Source organism: Ammospiza caudacuta, chromosome 1 (assembly GCF_027887145.1).
Source record: "Ammospiza caudacuta isolate bAmmCau1 chromosome 1, bAmmCau1.pri, whole genome shotgun sequence".
NCBI classification, from domain to species: domain Eukaryota; kingdom Metazoa; phylum Chordata; class Aves; order Passeriformes; family Passerellidae; genus Ammospiza; species Ammospiza caudacuta.
In genome coordinates this window covers 140,487,931-140,508,999 of record NC_080593.1, presented here as the reverse complement: position 1 = coordinate 140,508,999, position 21,069 = coordinate 140,487,931, and the positions used below count along the sequence as shown (strand labels likewise).

Sequence of the window (21,069 nt, the reverse complement as noted above, 5' to 3'; positions counted from 1 at the left end):
GTTTCCCTTTCCAGTTTACTATCTTCTCTAAACTTAGTCACAGACTTTTGTTTCTGTGCATTTTAATTAAATTCTTATGTGTTTCAGAATCCATAATTTTCTGAATTTAATGTGTAGAAAATTATTATTGCCATAACCTTATTTTTAACTGAGGACAGACCAGCTCTGAAAACAAAGTTTAAAGAAAACCTTTTACAGCATTGGACGTAAGAGGTGAGTATGAGCAAATATAACAGCTCATCTAGAAAGAAAGGCAAATGTCAAAACACTATGAAAAATATACAATTTTATATGTGTTATGCAGTAAAAACTAGATGCAGATTATGTGAGCCTGTCTTTATAAACCCCTGCATAGACACAGTGGTAAGCAAGCACTGAGCCTTACTGTCTCTGTGATGATCTCAGCATTCATTATTTCTATACAAGGAAATATAGGTTGGGGTGGTTTTTATTTACCATTTATTTTCTCTAGGAGGCAATAAAATCTTATTCCACAGCTTTCTGGCTTTTATTTCTTAATTTAGTTACTTCTTAAGAAATGAAACAGAATGCATGGCTTCATTTACTTTTTCTTTCCTTTTTAAAAAAAAAATCCCAACATATGAAATACAGAATCATTGCATTATTTGATTTTGAATGGAAAGTACCATTGGAATTAAGTTTTTACAATAAAACATTTTTATAGATATAAATATGAAAAACAAGACCTTGCCTGAAACAAAACAATAGAAACAAACAAAATCGAGCCACAAGGAAAAAATATTGACCTATGAATTTCTGAAGAAAGTCTGAAACCTTGGGAGACAGTTTATAGTACCCCTAAATGCAGAGTTAACCTGAATCCTAAAATCTGTTTTTGCATAACAGAATTTTTAATGTAATCTCTGAGAAAAATAAGCAAATACAGTCACTTAAGATTCTGGTATATATGCAGGATTGGATCCAGAAAACTTTGAAATGGAAAACATGGAGCTATTTTTTGCAGCACAGACACAAACCAAAGGACTGTCTTTTGGCAGAAAACTGCTCTCAGATTTATAGTTTCTCAGAATACCTTCAGTGTAGAAGAATTTTTAATTACTATCTTTCATTCAAATACATGAATCATTATTTAACTCTTTGTTATTGTCCCATTGCTAGTACCTTAGAAAGGAAGATGTTCTTAAAATTTTGTGAGGCAAGACTAAGGGAATTAAAAAAAACAAGGCACTCCCACAGGTAAGAACAATTAAAACCAACATTTCCCTCATTTTGAGCATTAATAATTAAGAGGTCTGAAAAGACACTTAGGTGTGTAAAGAACCAGTAAAATAGATCTAGAACATGGTACAACTATACACCTTCAGAATTATTCCTGCCTCTTATTCTTTCATCAAAATTATGGGGGTTTTTTTAACTTTGATAAATGATGATGATGTTGAAGTTATTTGTGGGGTAAGTGTTGCACAGTTTGGATTTCCAGGGATGGAAGCAACATTAATGAATATAGTACAAGTTATGAGAAAAAAAAAATCAATGAACTTCAGGGAGTACTGAGCTACAACACAGTTTTGAAATCACTTAGCTCCAAGACAAGGTTTGCACACTCTAGTCTATTAGCAGTTCATATTCTCTGAGAATGTATCATTATAGGAAATCAATGGAGAATAACTTCATGCTTGACATTTGGACAAATAAATCATCATAATAAGCATTCTTGCTGCTCTGTGTACAGTAGGTGTTTTGCATGAAGTGTGGAACTTACCAGTATTAATTAAATGGATTCTTGCAGCTAAAATCAAGTGTATGCATATTTAATATGTGCTACAGACAGAATGTCAGTTGAGCACCTACACCTACATTTAATCTATTTTGTAATATCATCAACTCACTATTGATAGTGATTAAAACTGTTAGTATTGCTTTATAATAGGGTAATTATTTTTCAGTTGAGATATATATTTTAAAAACAGCAATATCAAGTAAGGCCAACATGAGAGAAAAATATTTTAACTTTAGGGCCCAGAGCCCTAGAATTCCTTTTACTTGTTCACTTAGATATTTACGGATGTTCAGTCACCATTACTACAAAATGCATATTTTCACATCTAAGAAGTATAAGAGATGAGCAATAAAATGTTTCTTTACTGCAGTCTTACAGAAAATAGTCTAGACAGTTCTTGTCTTCAAGCCCATAAGCTCAAATGACTCAGGAAGGCATAGTAAGGAGAGTAAGAACAGAGAAAATAATACTTTAACACCTTAAGTAGAATAACCAAAACACCAAGTCAGTACTGTAGTGTTTGCAAACACCTGTCTGCAGGTATGCATGAACAGGGTAGACAGTGTGCATACAGAGGATATGCAAATAGAATGCAGATTTCATTTGTTACAGCTAAGGTCAAGATAAGTTTGTTAAATGAAGGAGAGTGTTTGAAAGCTTTGCAGAGCTCCTTGCAGTTGTAATCTCTGGCGAATTCCTCCCCGCAATGTTTGTCCAAGAATACACTACCAAGGATAATAGTCACTGACACTGACTGGTTTTCTCTGTCCCAGATCATCAAATTATAAATGAGATGGCCCTGAGAGGGAGAGCATGAGAACTATTATACTAACAAGTACAGAGGAAAGGTTTTGGTTATGACTATCAGAGGTTGATGTAAAATCATTTTTAAGATGTGCAGTACGTGCATTTTCTTTAAACAAGTTCCTAGAACAGTGTAATTCATTACATAACGATTTCTATTTTTAAGAAAACATTATTTAATTTTTTTTCTGCATACCTATACAGACTGGTGGGTTTGGCTGCCAGAAGTACCGGTTTTCTACCTGGATGCAGGTTATTTTCTCATCTCCTTGAAGTTCATAGCCAGGGTCACACTGAAAAATTACAGTGTCTCCAGGTTCTCTTCCATCACCATTTCTAGTTCCATTCATGGGGACACCAGGATCACGACAGGCAGTTGCTACAGAACCTAGCAACATAGTGAAAAATATAAATACATTTTTTAAAGAAAAATAAAATTCCATTTTGTAACATTTTTCTAATCAGGAAGCTCTGCAAATTCAAAATTTTCTTAATCACTTAAAATTGCTGAGAAATCATCAAAAAATCTGCTGCTTTTATATTATTAATTTTTTCTATCTCCTTTAGTTATTAAAAGTGCCTAATTTTTCTTGTAGTTATTTTTTAATTCTGTGAAGCACTGCAGCATGCAGAAAGGAAAGGAGGAGATTTCCAATTACCCTGGACATTTAGTACTTTTAACTTAGAGCAATTTTTAATATGAATAGAATTAAAAGCAGATTAAGGACTTCAGGTTTTCCAATTAAGGTATGCTTGCATACATCTTCAGTTCTCCATAATTCTGTAGTTCATAAATGTATCTATGATGTAACATTCAGCTGTGACCTTGGAAGAGAATTTTATTGATCACTCATATCTATACCCTTGCATAGGACATATCTACAACACAAGACTTCTGTAGTAATAATAAAGAAATCATTACAAAAAATACACATGGATTTACTCTGAGACAATGTAAAGCTATATATTATACATCAGTATGGATTATTATTAAGATAAAGTACAATCACAACAATTACAAAAAAGTATAAAAAAATTTAAAGAAATTTTCCTCTTCATCAACATAATAAAATATGCACTAAAACTAAAATGTAAGCTTTAGCAAAAAGTAAGTACATCAATATTTATTCAAGTAAATATTATTTCTTACTAACATTAAGGAACAGAAACATGTTATATGTATTACAAATAAATAGCAAATGTCAGACTTGCCTGTGGAACTAGTCCCACTGAGCTCAGCAATCTGTGTAACATAAACACAAAGTGGCAGTACTGAGATTTAATTCAGATGCCCTCTTTCTGGGAAGGTAATACCAGCAGACAGCAATCTATTCATCCAAAATGTGTCTGGCTTTTGTATTTTCAATGTTCTTGAAGAGCAAATTTTGGTCTTAACTGTATTTATCTTAAAAAAAACAAAAAAAAAAAACCAAAACCAAAAAAAACCTCTCCAAGGACGTTCCTTTCTGAGACATACTTAATAAAAATGTAATTGGTGCAATAGAGTTATAGCTGTATAAAAATTGGGATTTTTATGGAGTTGTTTTTAAACCTAGGAAGTACTGACTATAGGGAAAAAATCCACACAAATAAATTCTCTCAAAAAATCAAGCATGAATAGAAGGGGAAAATTTTCCTTCTTAGTCCTCAACTATTAAATATATATTTATTTTAAATGTTTCATAATAAATTAAATACAGTTTTACTTTTTAATATTGTCATGCAATTTAAAAAAAAATTCTGCTTTAGACACTATCATGACTACTTGTTTGTATCTTTAAATATGTTCCTGGGTTTAAACTTAGAAAAAATCTCATATCTCTAAGATATGAGATTACTAAATTTACTGTGTTCTGCCCACTTTAATATCATCTGCCTTGAATTTTGCCATTAAAAAGAAAAACAGTTCTCTGCTTTATCTAAAACATGCAATTCCAGAAGAATGGGGGCTGACTCTCACTCAGAATTTGCAATCAGTCTTGAGGGACCAAAGAGACAATGTTGGCATGAAACTTGTTACTGTCTGTTCATCATATTGCTCTTACTAGATTGCATCATTCTGAAAAAAAATTGGATATGGCTGAAAAAGACACGAAGTGGCCACATAGGAATTTCTGATACAATCTCTTTGGGTATTTTAATCACTAACTAATATTTATGCAAATTACTTTTATAAGATGAGATCTGTGCCCCAAACCTATCACCTTACCCTTATTTGCCTTGTATAGCAGTCATCTGGCATGCTTGCACGCTTGCTCAACACACCTCCTGGACTTTTGGCTTTGCAGCCAAATTCATGAAGCATGGATTGGATAAGTGGAGTATGAAATGGATGGAAAACAGGTTGGTGTGCCAGGTTCAAAGAGGGTCCATGATCCAAAACCCAGGCAGGAGCTGTTTAGCAGCAGTGTCCCTCAGGGGTGGTTGTTGACTTCAATATTCATTAAAGATGGGGACAATGAGACAAAGGTGGCTTTTGGCAAGTGTACAGACACTGGCTGATCAGTAGATATGCTCTAGTGCAGGGATGATATTTAGGGAGGTCTCAGTAGGCTGGAGAAAAAGCCTGAGAAAAACTTCAGGAGGTTCTAAAAAGGAAATTCATCTGGGACAAATGAATCCCAAGGAAGAATTCACTAGAAAGCAGCTTTATGGAAAAGGAATAGAGAAGACAAAAGCCCTTCTAGGAAGCATGTGTGCAGCAAAAGCACAAAGATAGCAATCAGAAGATGCAATGAGCAAAACTCCAGATGTATAAAGGAAAACACTGTTTCACTTCAAGTGTGATCAATTCTTTATGTTTTTTTTTTTTTTTTTTTTTTTTACAGAGTGGTTGTTATCTGTTTGACTGTTTTGTGACCAAGGAATTGGACTAGAGGTCTTCAGAGGTAGTTTCCAACTTTAACTATTCCATGAATATTTTGAAACTTTTCTAATTCACACTTAATACACACAGATCTAATTTAAAAATAAAACCATTGCTTTAAGACTGTTTTCTGCACTGGAACACTAGAATGCAAAAGAGAGCTTCTCCGCTCCCACTATGTCATCATCTGGGTTTTAGAATTTTAAGTAGATGATTTCTGGAAGTCTAATTCTCATTTTTTTCTGAGTTTGTTCAGCAGTTTGAAAGGCTCTATTAAAAGCAGAAAATCTAACTGAAGGGTTTATGAACTGGTTTGACAGATCAGATCTCAACAGGCTGATAAAAAATTTATTCTGAATGAACAGAATGTAAGAAAGGGAAAGAATGCATCATGCCATTAAAAGTACTGAATATACTTTGATTTATCATAAATAAATAATCATTTATTAGGCTAGATTTGCCTAAAATCTGTGGGAAATTTTGCTTCTCTCTTCTCCCTAAAGTGCTACCTAAAGGAAGAGAGGAAAAAACCTTCATAATACAGCTGTTACATGATATGTGATTTATTTATTCATGTAGTTGCACGACATTATCCTAAATATCATCATCAGGATAATAAAACAGTGATGAGTTCTTAGTGAAAGCACACTGTAAAGCTATAAAGCTACTAACTTGGAGCACTTAGTACATTTTTTCAAACAGACTTTGGAGATGTGGTAGGGTAAAAATAGGAAATAGCCTCAGCCTCATGCACACTGGACAATTCAAATATATATACAAGTTTTTGAAACACATTTTTCTCTAAATGTTTAATTTCTATCTATATAAAAATCTACTTATTTTTTATTTGAAAGCAAAAACTTTGTGTCTTTCACCGCTATTTCAACCTATACACCTACCTCCATGGAGCATTTCAACAACTGGAACTGAGAGATTTAGATACGAAAATTTCAGCTGTTATTTTACTTTGATGGTAATTTTAAATTGTGGTAAAGGTTTATGTATATAAATTATGGTAGAATTATATATATATATAATTTTGACCATAATTATATATATATAATTATATATATAAATTTTGACCATAATTTATGGTATTTATCTACATACATACATACATACATACATACATAAATACATACATATATATACATATATTTGTATGTATATATATATACATACATATGCATAATCATGTTGGCTTGTTTATTTGATTTTCTTGCATGTCATCATACTTTGTGTGGAAATAAGTGGGCATTACAGATTTCCTAAAAATTACTTTTAGGAAATTATTTTTCCTTACTTTTCTTTTTTTTTTTTCCCTCTCTAATTCATTTTAAGGAGAATAAACGAAGAGAAGGTATCCAGAGTTCCACAACTACATGGAGATTGGAACATAAATAAATTATTCCTTCATATTATTTCTGAACACCACATATCTTGCTTTGTAAGCACATGTCTAAATCAACTTGCTTAACTGGGACTGGGATTAATTTAATTTAATTTTGGTCATGCAAAAGTTTGGTGTCATATTAATAAGCTTGTTCCCCAGATTCCCTCTACAATCAGTATCATAAGGGAGAAACTTTTACTTAAGATTGATACTTAATGTTCTCATCCACTGGAACAGAAGGAAATACATTATTTTTTTCAATTTAGACAGAAATGATGTATTAATAATCTATATTAAATGTGTTGTCTCTATTTTAATATTAAATCTGTTGGTAAATTCCATTTTTACTTGCTTATTGTCATCTATTTACCTCAAAGAGGAGGTGGATTTTTTTTTATAAATAAATTTGTCAGAATAAGAATCCTCAAACATAAATATCTTTTTTTTTGAGGGAAAAATTAAAAAATAGCCATGCAAGAAGGAGACTGGAGAAAGAATATCTCGATACTGTTTGCAATTATAGAATTAATGCATTTGAGAGATAACGTGTATTCCCCATATATTCAAACTGAATTTCTTAATCACAGCTTTCTGTCATGTCTGCTGTAGCCATAAGGGTTTTTTCATGTGCCTGACTCTAGCTCATCATTACTACAGTTAAAAGTTGTGTATGTTTAAGGGTTTTTATTTCAGAGAGGTTATCTGTGTGTTCTGTCCTCCATTCTCAACTCTTTTTGCCTCTTTAATCTGTTTTTTTTTTTTAATATTTCTTTTCATTACCTATCTTCAACCTTTTTTTTTTCTCTCTCTTGAATGTGTCAATACTGTTTATGAACTGTATATTCCAGTACAAGAAGGGGGATTTTTTTCCTTTTATATATTCAGGCACCTCAATCACTGAAGTGATCACATAATTCCCCATGAAAATTTGTGGAGTAAGCAAAAATTCTGGGAATAATACCTTTACATATGCCTGATTACCTGCAATGCAATCTTGACACCTTTCTGCAAAATAAAGATTGGGCTATCACAGTTACCCATAAGTTCATGTATAAGCATTAAAGTTCTTTGTGATGTATTAGAGTTGATAAAGTAAGAAAAGAATACTTCATGTTTTATTCTATTGCAATAATTGGAAACTCAGAGTAGGAAATATTGTCTTGAATAACTAGCAAGCTGTGATTTGTGAATGTTATCCATTAAATTCCTATAAAAACATTTTTATGGGAAATGGACAAACCTCAGATGTGTCTATTACCTAATATATGCAGCATAACAGGTGCAAGAGTGACTCTGTGTGTTGCACAAACCTGTGAGCGATCATCTGAGAGCCTTTTTTCTTTAATGAAGAGAGAAAAATGCAGAAACCTATTTTATTTTTTATCTTGGCACTGCTAGTTCAGAGTAATCACATGCAATCAGTCAAACAATTTGGGCTAGATAAAGAACTAAGAGACAATTCTTAGTCTCAGGATGGGGATGAACACAGCTCATGCTCAGACTGCTCAGTGAGTGAGAGATTAGTGAACACATGAGATACACAGAGCTTGTGTGTCTCTCTACACGGTCAGAGTGACAGAAAGTGTTTCAACAACATTATTACACACTTCTGAGCTGAGCATGTTTGTAAAATAAAACTCCAGATTGTGTTTTGGTTTGCAGTGGGTCATGGTTTTGGAGCAGATGAATTGTTTTCATTTGGATGAAGCTAAATTTGAAGATACACTACTGAACTACGCTAGATCGACTCTGAACTAAGAATATCTCTAAACAGTGTTGCCAGCAGTGGTTCATTACCAGCTGTTTCAATCCGTGCATCAGCTCCTCTTAGTTCTCCTGTGTGATGTGCTAACACAGAAATTACTGAAGGACCCACAAGTGAGACTTAATATCTCAGATAGTCATATAACCATATTTTCTAATTTAGACTTTGAATATGAGATCAACAATCCTCCAGAAAACAAATGCCATTGCAGAGGCAGAAGTATTTACTCTGGAAAGTTGTTTATCTTACACAGCTCCTGCTAGGTGACTTGAAAAAAGTGAGGCAGAATCTTGTTTAGAATCTTGGCAGCCAAGCTATGCAAAAAATTAATTTCCCTTCCACCCAAAACTTGTTTGAATTTTTCCTAAGAGCATTTATATAAACAGATTCATGTGTTTTGAGCAGTAGAGATGAGGGAGATGATCCTAAATAATCTCTTTATGAGCTGTACAATACTGTGCAAATGCTCCTACAGAGCCACAGAAACCACTAAACCAGCACTCAATCATACCCAGAAAAGATGTAAACACAGATCTTTCTAAAAGTGTCCTTTATGTGGGGTATAAAAAGGTTTTGATACATCTTTTCAATAATAAGGAAAAATATATTTAATCCATAAATCAGATAATTAAATATTCTTAATTGATTATTCCTGCTTCAAAAGCCGTAAGTTACTACCAGGTTCAAAAAGTTTCTGATAGTTCATAAGTCCAGGCAATTTAACAGGTGGCTGAAATGTTCTAAAAGGACAGCTCTAATTTCATGGAGGAAAGATACCTTGAAACATCGCATTAAAAGTTGGACAAGGCTGTAAGAGACTCCACTGATGCTGGAAACAATATAATAAATGTCTTGAGATTTCTTGGTGTTAACAGTGATTTGTAAATTTGATGTCCTAATGCATGCCAAGTCAAATATAATTAAAGAGTCTGAATTGCAAAGCTGAAGAAATTAAGGAAAAAAAAAATTTCATTTTTCCCCTTTAATTTTTTTTTCTTTCCCCAGAGCCCACAGTCATGTCAGTAGCTTCAAGCCTTCCAAATTTCAGGGCCCTTATAACACAAATCATGTTTAAAATATTATTATAAACTTATTTAAACCAACATATTCTTCTAAACTCCTATCACTTTAAATAAAGTCTTTCTAGTATTGCTGGTCTTTCAAACACACATCAGCCTGAACCAAACCTGAAAGCACCTTCAAAATTCAAGCTGTCTCAGGACCCACATAAAACCTTTGCCCATATGGACACTGCAGTCTCCCCGAATCTCTAATGCTGTTTGAGAACCAGGTAAGCCTGGTATTTGCTATTTTAAATCCAACCTTCTATATAAATTTTCCTGAAAAAGAAAGAACAAATTACCTACAGCATTTTCATGGTCTTCTACTAACAGAAGCATTGCTGATAGCATTTCTTTAATCTATTTTTAACTCTCCTTTCTGCTGTAGATCTAACAGATATTTAGAAGCACGGTCATTGTAATTCTTAAGTAAATTCTAACCACAGACTCCATTTGTTGATTTTGCATGACTTCATCGACTCTATCCAAGTTTGTCAGTTATTGTTTGAAGATTAAAATGGGAAAATATTAGGAATAAATCAAAGAACCAGAATTTTATTTTGGACAACACATCCCTTCAATGAAGAAGTTTAACATCCTGCATAACCAGGTTTTCTAGGTTGTATAGGCAGGTCTCTGTGCTGAGGAAACTTCCCCATCCAACCACTCTTGGACCAACTCTGGCAGTCACACTTGCACAACCAAAGCTTGGGCTAAGGCTCCTTCATGGCCACACACTCCACAACCAACAGTCAGAACAAGATTCCTCACCAGCTTGACCCCAACTCAGACATCAACTAAACTTGTTTTAAAACTCTTGTTTACACTCTAACCTGGTATAGCCTCTTTTTGGGGGGTGTGGGTGGGGATGGTAAATGGGGGAGGAGGGCAACAATGGACATGAAGATTTTTCTTAAGGCTCTTTATCTGATTTTACTATCAGATAGGATTAGAGATAGGTTATCAGAAAGGATAGGTTATGGATTGTATTACTAGATTTATCTCCCTAGGAACTACATTGTAGTTCTTAGGCAGATAAATGACATTGGTTTAATGAGATAATTTTACTTTTTCTCTTTGTTTTTGTTTTTTCAATTTATACTAGTGGTAAAACCATCCAAAGCACTACATTTCTCTTAGTGTGTCTTATTGGAAACCTTAAGAGTTATTTTATCTCCAGTACATAAGTAATAATCTTTTTTTTCCAATAATATGAACTCTCCAGCTTGGAACAGGTATTATTTTTTAAGTATTTGCTCAGAGCTTTGGTAATGAGTATGAAACTCAGGCCCAAATAAATAAATTGACATATGGCTTCAGATAATTTCTGAAACTCAATAGAAAATGGATACTGTGTCAATATCTAATCATGCTGGCAATGCATTCCAGCTGGAAACGGTTTTGAAAATCCTAATTTCATTTAGATTGTGTGTTTACGGCTTGGGGTTTTTTGGAACATTTTGGTTCTTTTAAGATTTTTATATTATATCAGAGTGCATATTCCTTTATGTATACATGTGAATACAGTGAAATAGAAAAAGCTGCTCAAAAAGAAGAAATTATGAGAACCTCGGGCCACACACAAGGGCTGCTCAGGCAGTGAAAAATCTTATTAATAGTAATTCAGTTCTTAACAACATTTCTATTAAAAAGATTTTTCAGATGATTTGAGGTAAAATGTGAGAGTTTCATTTGGTGGTCTGCAGAATAGTGTGCAACCTGCTTTGTTGCAACTGTTCAGGATATGGTTGTATAGGAGAGAACAGCACTTCTGGTTTGCCTTGTCCTTTAACTGAAATCTTCTGAAGAGAGGGGGAGATTGTTCCTATGTTAAAAGTTAAATTTTTTATTTTGCCTTTTAGTTTCATAAATTTTATATTTGCATTTTAGATTTATAGTTTCAAAACACCGAGAATATTTTGATAGTTCCTAAAGATAAGGTCAAATCTTTAATCTGTCTGAATGTTTTATTTTTGTAAAATTTTTCCAAACATTCTTTTTATTTGTTTGCTTGGGTTGGGTTGGGGGGGTGGTGGGGAGGGTGTACTATAATTGATAAGTTTGACATTGATGCAGAATTTGCCTCATCATTTGGTAATATTCTGTCCATACACTTGAATGTAATTACCCTGTTCTTTGCAAAGGCAATAATTTTTTTCTGTTGAAGGAAGTATTATACTATAATCACTTGAAAAATTTAAAGAACACTGTCAAAGAATAGCTTCTGTTTTCTTTAGTATTGTACATATTACATTTTATCAAAACAACAATGGAATATTAATAAGAATAAAGATTCTATGTTTATATATTTAGCAAGATTTTAAAATTCATCTCTGCAAATGAATTGTATCTCAGACTGCATGTCAGAGTATGTCCAGCCTCTAAATGAAGACACCAGTCCACAAATAATTTTTCAATTTTTTCCACATTAATACACATAAGACAGAAAGACAAGCAATCATCAGTCAAGAGTCTTTTCTCTATCTGTCAGTTATGAGATCAGGCAGTTTACTGGAATGCTGTGAAGAAAAATTATCATTTCCTTGACAAAAACAATAGAAGCAAAAATCTCTCTCTTTTATATTACTATGTTACAAAATGGGTATCCTTGGGCAGAAATGGGGTAAGAGGGAAAGTAGGAACAGACAATAAACTGACACACTTGAAGTCAACTCCACTATGGCAGGTGTTTGTGCTACCGTGATGGTTGGACTTGATGATCTCAGAAGTCTTTTCCAACATTAATGATTATGCATATATATATATAGGCATGCCATTCTCTCAAAATATTACTTCTCTCTAGATGCATTTCTGTGATGTTCAGTCAATTACAAGCTTGGAATAAAACCTCCAAGACACTTTCCTTTCCTTTGATATGGATTGTATACAATAGAATATGCACTTCACTTACACTCATTGACTTAAAAAGGAGAGATGTTCAAATGAGAAGAGACTAAGACCTTGGAGAAACAGAAGATAAGTCTCAAAATAGTTGTCCCTCCTGTACATTTGTGAACTCTACTGCAATCTGAATGTAGAAAAAAGGTAAGAGTCCTGAAGATGTACCTGTACTTGCAGGAAAGATCCCATCACATGCATGCATGTGCATGTATCTATAAAGGATGGCACATGAATGATAAACAAAGGAAACTAATGATACTGAAAATTATGAACAGAATATCTATCTCCAAAGTAACATTAACTAGAATGAATGAAAAACAAAATTGCTCAGTGACAACAGAGAACAAATTAACTATAGCATCCAATTTATCTCCCACTGGAAAATGGCTTCCCCAGTCATGCTATTGAATGTCAATTCCACAGTTTTCTTCTGTCTTTTATATCAAATGTTTAGCAAGACACCATTTTGGAGAATTCTGTAAAAACAGCTCAATATATTGTTCTCCTAGGTACAGAAGTTATTGCAAGAAAATGAACTCCATGTACCTTTAAAGACGTGCAACCTGTCACCTGTGCATGGTTTTGTACAAATAAATCACATAAGCCTCAAATGATGGATTCATCAGTCCCACAGTATTTTGCTTGATATTCTATATAAGATTGCAAATATGGACTGATGAGTAATCAATGTAGCATATGAATGCAGAGACTAATTGTCATGGTGAATTTTTCACAAGACAAGGGGTCTGGATTATATTTCTTTGTATGCAGAAGACAAAACATGATTAAGTCTTGGTCTCATGCAGTTTTGTCCACTTATTGGTAGCAAAGGAAATAGAAAGGAAGGAAAGCTTAATTGGGATTATACTCCTTATCCAATCGATGGAGTCACATAATTTTGGCCCCAAAGAGGCAAACTATATTAAAAGCACAGGTTATTTGATCACCAGTCTTCCTCATATCCTCATTCTATGATTTGATACTTTGAATAAAATCATACACTTGTGTATGTGGATATAGACCAAATTGTAATGCTTTTCTGTTGACAATTTGACAAATTTTTAGTGACTAATACAGAACAGAAAATAAAATACATGCTATTAATTAAATCTTCAAAGTGTCTTAGTTGAAATAATTTCAAGGAGTTGTATTATTACATAAATATTTTGCTGTCTGGTGCTCAATAGCTGACTTAGATTTCAATGAGAGATTGGATTGACCAAAGGAGAAAAATATATGGAAGTTAGAGAACCTTTTCTGAAACAGAAAAGTAATTTTATTTATAATAATAATATTAAGAACCAATATTATAATAATAATATTAAGAACCAATACTATAATAATATTAATATTAAGAATCAATAATATAATATTAAGAACCAATAATTGTGTATACAGCAAAGTAAATTTGGAAGTATAGTTTTGCAATAAAACTATTATTTTAAATAATATTTATATTATTTAAAATATATATAAATATATTATTTTATAAATATTTATAATGGACTTCTTCTGCAATTAAAGTAACCTATTGGAACTGAACATTTATCCAAGAAGCTTAAAGCAGAGTGTTCAATTTTATTATTATTTAACAGAAAAGATAACATCAGATTTTTCAGATTCAAAGAATACCTCTCCCACATATAAAATTGAAATATGAAATTAAAATATAAGTCTGAGACACACAACATTTGAAATTTGGAACCCTATCAGCTTGATCTCTCTGAAATGCTATGTCACAAGTCAGACAAAGTCAACTTTACATATGTAAATTTAGGACAGGTGAGTAGACTTTCTATTCATACAAGTCAAAAAGGTTTGGACAAACTATAATGCATGGGGTTTAAAAATCAGGAATTTTAATCTCAAATATAATTAAAAGAAGTTACTTTTCTGGTGACATGGTGGAGAGGAGGACTTGTTTATTTATAATGTTAAAAATATTTATAATGTAATTATAAGTCACCAAATTCTTTTTATATTTCCTTTCAGCTTTCACTTATTAATACTATAAATCCAGGTCTCTCTAGCTACAAGTCATTACCAAGGCATTTTACAGGTAAGCATTGACTCATAGTATTTGCCTGCATAAATGCACGTACCATCTATGCTACTGAAGTGAGAGATGACAGCTACTAAGTTATTGCCATTTACAAACTTGTGACAGGAATGAAATTTGTGTCATTGAAAGACATAAATGATCACTCCTTTTACTAATATCTACTTCTTAAAAGGAAGGTAACAGCCAATAGAAGGAAACAAATCTAATAAATGGTTTCTTTCTTTTTAAGCCTCTTGATGCTAAAAACAAAGCAAACCCACCCCCAAAATCAAACAAAAAAAATCCCGAAACTAAACAAGAAAATGTACACCAATACCACCTCCTACAAACCTAAAAGAAATCTACTGAGCTAAATTTACAAGTGTGGACATCCACAGATATTTCTGATAGGAAAGTAGTGCTCCTGGAATCTATAAATCCAAAGGATTCTGCTCAAAGTTGAAAGAAATCAGCAAACCAGAGTGTGAAAATATTTTAGATTAAAATTTCTTTCTGCTATGGAATAGACACAAGGAAAAATAAACCCTATGTTAGTGACTTCAGAAAAAATGAAAAAGTTATATCAGGAAGTGATCCCTATACCAGCAGTGGTAGGAAACAGCATTCTGAGAAAGAAACCTGTAAAATTCCCCATATGCATTTGCAAATCCCCTTCAGGGTAAATATATCAGAAGTAGAGATCTTTGTTACTCGAAAACTGAAGAAAAGAAAAAAAAAATAGAACTACAGGAAGGTGTTCATCATCAAAAGAATCTTCCTACATATGAATGTGGCTAATAGGTCTGTCTTTGAACAAAAGAAATCACACCAGAAAACAAGACAACAATGAAAACAACCAAAAACAATAACAGAAAAAAGAAATAAAAGAAAAAAATTGAACACAAAACATTCAGAAGACACTGTGGTTATAAATCATAAATATAGAAAGTTGACTTGCAAGCATTTAATCATCACAGTAATCAATGCAACCAATATGATGCATTATAATTCTAGACTGGAAATTAATATTGTCAGACAGTCATGCAAGCAGGTACCTGCCTCAAGGGTTCTAGGCTTTTTCTGTAGTATATAGAGGTAAGTACTCCAAAGGGCACATCCAGTGTTAAAATAAGAAGGAGCAGCTAGCTGCAATTTGACAGTAAATCCAAGCATTTTAAGGCATATCCTGTTATATAAGAGATACTGCTAGAGCATCTATTTACAAAACCCTTCTAAAACTCAAAAAATATTTACAGTTTAGTTCTGCACTGACTGCATTATAATACTCAAAAATGCTCTATCCTGTGTGCTGCTTAATTAGTCAGAAATGTGACTGCACTCTGAGATCTGAGCAGAATGTATTCTGTAATGCTAAGTGATTCAGTAGTGCAGCTATCAGTGGTGAAATAATGGCCTACTAAAGATGAATACAGATCCTTCCTTTCTGCATGAAAGCTAAATGGCACCCGAAATGTTAAAGTTAGCAGAGAGAAAACTTTCCTGTAATACCAGAATCAAAGGCCATTGAAATCTGTGGAAAGGATTTGATTAATTTCATTGGGATCTGATCTAATATTACACACTTCAGAAATATTAAAGTGATTAAAAATATTATTTTAAATATGCACACAATTGTTATCAGCAAATGTTTTACATTTTAGTGTTATTACTCTCCTTTCAGTTCTCTGTCTTTTTTCACAGCTACTACTTTAATCTTGGTGACATGAAGTGATATCAACAGATGAAAATGTTTCACTGTGCCTCATATTTTGCTCTGACCCTGAGAAATACAGCTCATGTCTTTGGCAAGGACATGATTGTTCCCTTCACTTTCTCTTCACTTGTCTTGAAGGTTTAATTTTCTATTTTGTGCAGAACTCACCGTTCAAAAAAAAAAATTACTGCTGATTTAATTGGTGTTTTTCCAGTATGTACTGGACTCCCCATGTTCTGTCTCTTTCAGCTGAGAGAAAATATACTGTAACAGGCATTTCCTGTTTGCATATTGCTTTTGGCCTGTTGTCAACTTTTCACAATTTTTTAAGGTTAGACCACTGGCATTTGTTCTATAGCTACATAGGCATTCACATGCCATTTATACATGTTCCAAAATCCTCATATTTTTGTCTTACTGTTGAATCACCAGAGTTTCTTATTTTCCTTTTACACATATATACAAAGTTTTTGAAATATTCTGCTTTGTTATACGTCTTTTGCTACTTTGATTTTCAGGATTTGTGGGCTCTGCTTTCTATCATGTTACTTCATTGAAGTCTCAAAGAAAACTGCAGAAACTGAAAAGCTGTAATGTTTAATTAAGAGATACTGTTATGGTAATTTGCAGAGGTCCAATACAAAATTGAAAGACATAAAGACACATAAAAGAAATATTAGACCAAAATTCTGCTATGCCTAGTGATGATGTGAAGTCATTAATTTCTTTGTTTACATTAGATGTATAAAAGAAGCTGTATACTTTCACTAGCCCTGGATAACTGGTGGAAAGTAGAGAAGAACAATCAGGCTGAGTTCCCTTATTTCATCTGAAATTCACCATTTTTATTTCTTCCTCTGAGAGTAATGCACAATTTTGTTAAATTAGAAATTTATACTTGTCAACCATAAAAAAAATCTCCAGCATTCCTTAGTTCAGCATAAAAGAAATAACTTCTTACCCCTCTACTCTGACCTTGTGAGACCCCAGCTGGAGTATTGCATCCAGCTTCCTAGTCCCCAGCACAGACAGGGCATGAGCCTATTGGAGTGAGTCCACCAAGATGATTAGAGAGATAAGACACCTCCCCTGCGAGGAAAGGCTGAGAGAACTGGGATTGCTCTGTTTGGAAAAGAGAAGGCTACAAGGAGTCCTAGTTGTGGACTTCCAGTACATGAAGGAAGCCTACATGAAACACAGAGAGAGATTTTTGACCAGGGCATGGAGTGGCAGGACAAGGGTCAAACTGAACAGAGTAGGTTTACATTACATATGAGGAAGAAATTCTTTACTATGAGCATGGTGAGGCACTGGAACAGGCTGCCCAGAGAAGCTGGGGGTGACCCACAACTGGCAGTGTTCAACGGGCCAGGCTGGATGGAGCTCAGGGAAACCTGCTCTGGGGAAAGGTGTCCCTGCCCATGGCAAGAGGGTTGGAGGGTTGGAACTGGGTGGTCTTTAAGGTCCCTTCCAACCCAGGCCATTCAATGATTCTGTGATTATTTTATTACAGAAAGAGATTGTGAATGTTTAAACCGTCAAAATAGTTCTACTTTTGCAGATAAAAATAAACTTTTGGGGTTTATTTCCTCCACAAAAAGGCAAGTTGACAAAAAGAAAAAAAAAATAGACTAATTAACATAATGGGCAAGAAAAATCTCATTGTGATTTTTTTTCCCTTTGGATCCTCTAAATTTTAAAAAATAATAACAACTTCCAGGACTTTTAAAGGATTGCTTTGGGCAGCCCTAGAAAGAAACAATTCTAATATTGCCTGCTGTAATACATAATACTAATTAAATATAATTTTCTTTCTACTTTTTATATAACATTTTATCTTTAGGTTTTTGCATCCACCCTTTAATTTGGTGAAGAATGCTATCTCACCTGCCTTTTGTATCTCCAGACAAAAATTGTTTTTCTGATAACATTGGATGGCTTATAGAGGAGTCAAATATAAATTATACCACATTATCAGTGGTGATAATTTTTGCTCATTAAATGACAGATGCAAAATTGTGTAAGAACAATTGATAAAAAGAAATAAAAAACTGTAAGGAACTAATAGAAAGGCTTAACCCATTTTTGGAAACACATTTTTCTTTAAAGGGTAAGAACATAATAGAGAAGAAAATAAAGCATTCAAACTCTTAAATGAGTTTGAACATAAAATATCTGCTGTCATTGAATAACATTCCTCTTGAGGTAAAAGGGCCAATAATCCAGTTAAATTGTCTTCATGAAATAGCAAGAGGGAAGTAAAAGCAGATACCTCCCTTGTGTGAGCTTTCTGTTGGTTAATTACAATGTAGCTAGAGTATAAAGACACCATCTGTTTTACTCAGACAATATTATGTACTCAAAGAAAGTATATGAATACTTGGAACAAAGTTGCAAAGAATTGTCCTTCTCATTTCCCCATCTCCTCAAATATTTTTCTCTATTTGTTAGTGAAATAATATGTCCATAGAGCAATAGTGTTATTCAGGTTCTGTAGATATTTGCACATTACTTTAAAATATTTACTTAGGGAAAAAAACAAAACAAAACAAAAATCCTCTGTTTTTCTACCGAGAATATACACCCAAACCATGCCACATCAACAGTTTGAGAAGGACACTCTGATTTTGAGAATCTGGACTAAAGACAAAGAGCAATGCTGAGGCAGTAAAACTTCTCAGTTTCTTTAGCGTCATTAGAACTCAACAGACTGCAACAGCATGGAGAAACAAATAAAAAGCCTATCAGATAAATTTCTAAACCCTTTTTTCACATAAATCAATGCAAATGCATCAGTAGCTGTTTTGTAACTTTACTCCCATGTACTATCCATTTTTCCTTGTAACTCCATTATTATTCTGCATCCATCTATTTTTCCACTCAGCTTTAATGACTGCCTAAATAAGTCCAGTGCATAATGGTCTCCCTCTCTGGCTTCAACATTAAATATAAAAGCATGTCTGATAACGGAAACATGTGAGAATCTCTCATACAGGGTCTGAAAGAGGGGAAGGTAGTAAAATGGCAAAAATACCTTGGAGCCAAAGGATTAAAACATCTATTCAGAGCTTCAAAAATAAGCTGATGGAGCTGAAGCACTCTGTCACTACAAATAAAATATCTTTCACTTTGTACTTGCATTTCCATAATTCATCCTTCCTTTAAATTACTGTATGCACATACATGTATTTGTCATACACATGGAAAGAATAAGAGTAGGGCTAATACAAGGGCTAATACAGCTACCAAGCACAGGAAGCACAATGAGGTAAACAGTGTTAACATTGAGTCTCTGTGTCAACCCATGTTAGAAACCTTGCTACCACTACACAAAATTATATTAGACTAGTCTTTGCTAATCTTGAAAAAATATATATAAATTTCACTGACCCGATGAAAAAGAAGGTCAAAATGGACCTGGCTCAATGATTTCTTCTGTTTCAGCAATAAAATGTCTAAAGGGATTTAATAACAGTTAGGCAACTGTTTAGATTTGTCATCCTGCTGCCTGTAATAAGATGATATAGCACTAGAAGGCAAAAGGGAGAAGGACATTGCTGTTCCTGTGGAGCTCTTTCCTGTTTTCATCCCACACAATCACAAAAGAAATGAAAACTCACCACATATATCTCTGAAAGCAGAAACTCTTACTGATTAGAAAAGGATGGAGATTTTAGCATGCTTACTTCGCCTCCTTTGTGAAAAACACTAATCATAGTTATAAGCATTCTCGCACTGTCCCAGCTGCCCTTGAAAACCAACACTAGCAAAGAACATGATATTTTATTTTTGTTTATTTCTTTCTTTAGGATAAAAAAATATTTTTACAACAAATCTTTAAGTCTGTGCCACTTTTTTCCCTTAAAACATCAGAAATGTAGTCACTGATTTCAAGTGTTTCTAGCATGATAATTATCTGTGAGTGAATTCATCTTATAATAAATTAAAAATTAAATGAATCAACTTACTTGAAAACTGTATGGCAAATCCAGATTTACTGATGTAAAAGTCTGTGTCAAACTGGATAGTTACTATGTTGAGTGTACTGTGAATGCCTTCAGGAATAAGGGAGCCACTAATTTCTTTGAGCAACATCTCATTCTCAGGTGGACCATCCCAAACTCGAAGAATGTCATGGGATGCCTCAGTATCAAAAGCAAGAAACTGGAGGCTGAAAGAACATAATGATTTTATTGTCAGCTTTAATATTACTCAAAAATATAACTTTAACAACAAAACCAAACAAGCAACAGAAAAACAACCAAATAAAATTTAACTCCAAAGGGCAATTTTTATAATGTTTCACACATTTATCTTTGAATGCATGACAGCCCAATACAAAAATGAATTTGAAAGAAAAAAAAACCTTAGAATATTTGAATTTTTCCACCATAAAATAATATATTACTTTAGCCATTCAAATAAACTATAAGTATATACACAATCTTTTCAGAAGAGAGCTTTAGTTTCAGTTTTTCTAAAACAATATTATATATCACATTCCCATCAAAACTAATTAACTAAAAAGAGCTTTGAAAATGCAGGTTGTGTTGTTTCGTTGTTTTGTGGTATTTTTTAATATAGTCTTTCACTAAAGATTTCTTCTGCCTCCTGCATTTCACAAAATTATAACCAATTTTAAAGCTCAGTCTTCTTTGGATAATGCTTCTTAAAAATCAACAGTTTCAACCCAAACCTAAAATGCCAAAACCTGTGATTTGCATCTTAAGTTTTTCACCCATAATCCCCTTTTTTCCCTTCA

At 33.2% G+C, this 21,069-nt stretch overlaps 1 protein-coding gene across 3 annotated transcripts in view; it reads right to left on the bottom strand.

Annotated features, from left to right (window-relative positions):
* The window catches only part of CSMD3 (CUB and Sushi multiple domains 3), a 586,238-nt gene that overhangs the window by 175,900 nt on the left and 389,269 nt on the right, over nt 1–21,069 (bottom strand). For all 3 annotated transcript variants that reach the window (XM_058820586.1, XM_058820594.1, XM_058820602.1), the window contains 2 exons: nt 20,276–20,478; nt 2,763–2,954 (listed from right to left, as the gene is read on the bottom strand). In XM_058820586.1, coding sequence (XP_058676569.1) covers nt 2,763–2,954; nt 20,276–20,478 — 395 coding nt within the window. The remainder of the gene's footprint in view (nt 1–2,762; nt 2,955–20,275; nt 20,479–21,069) is intronic.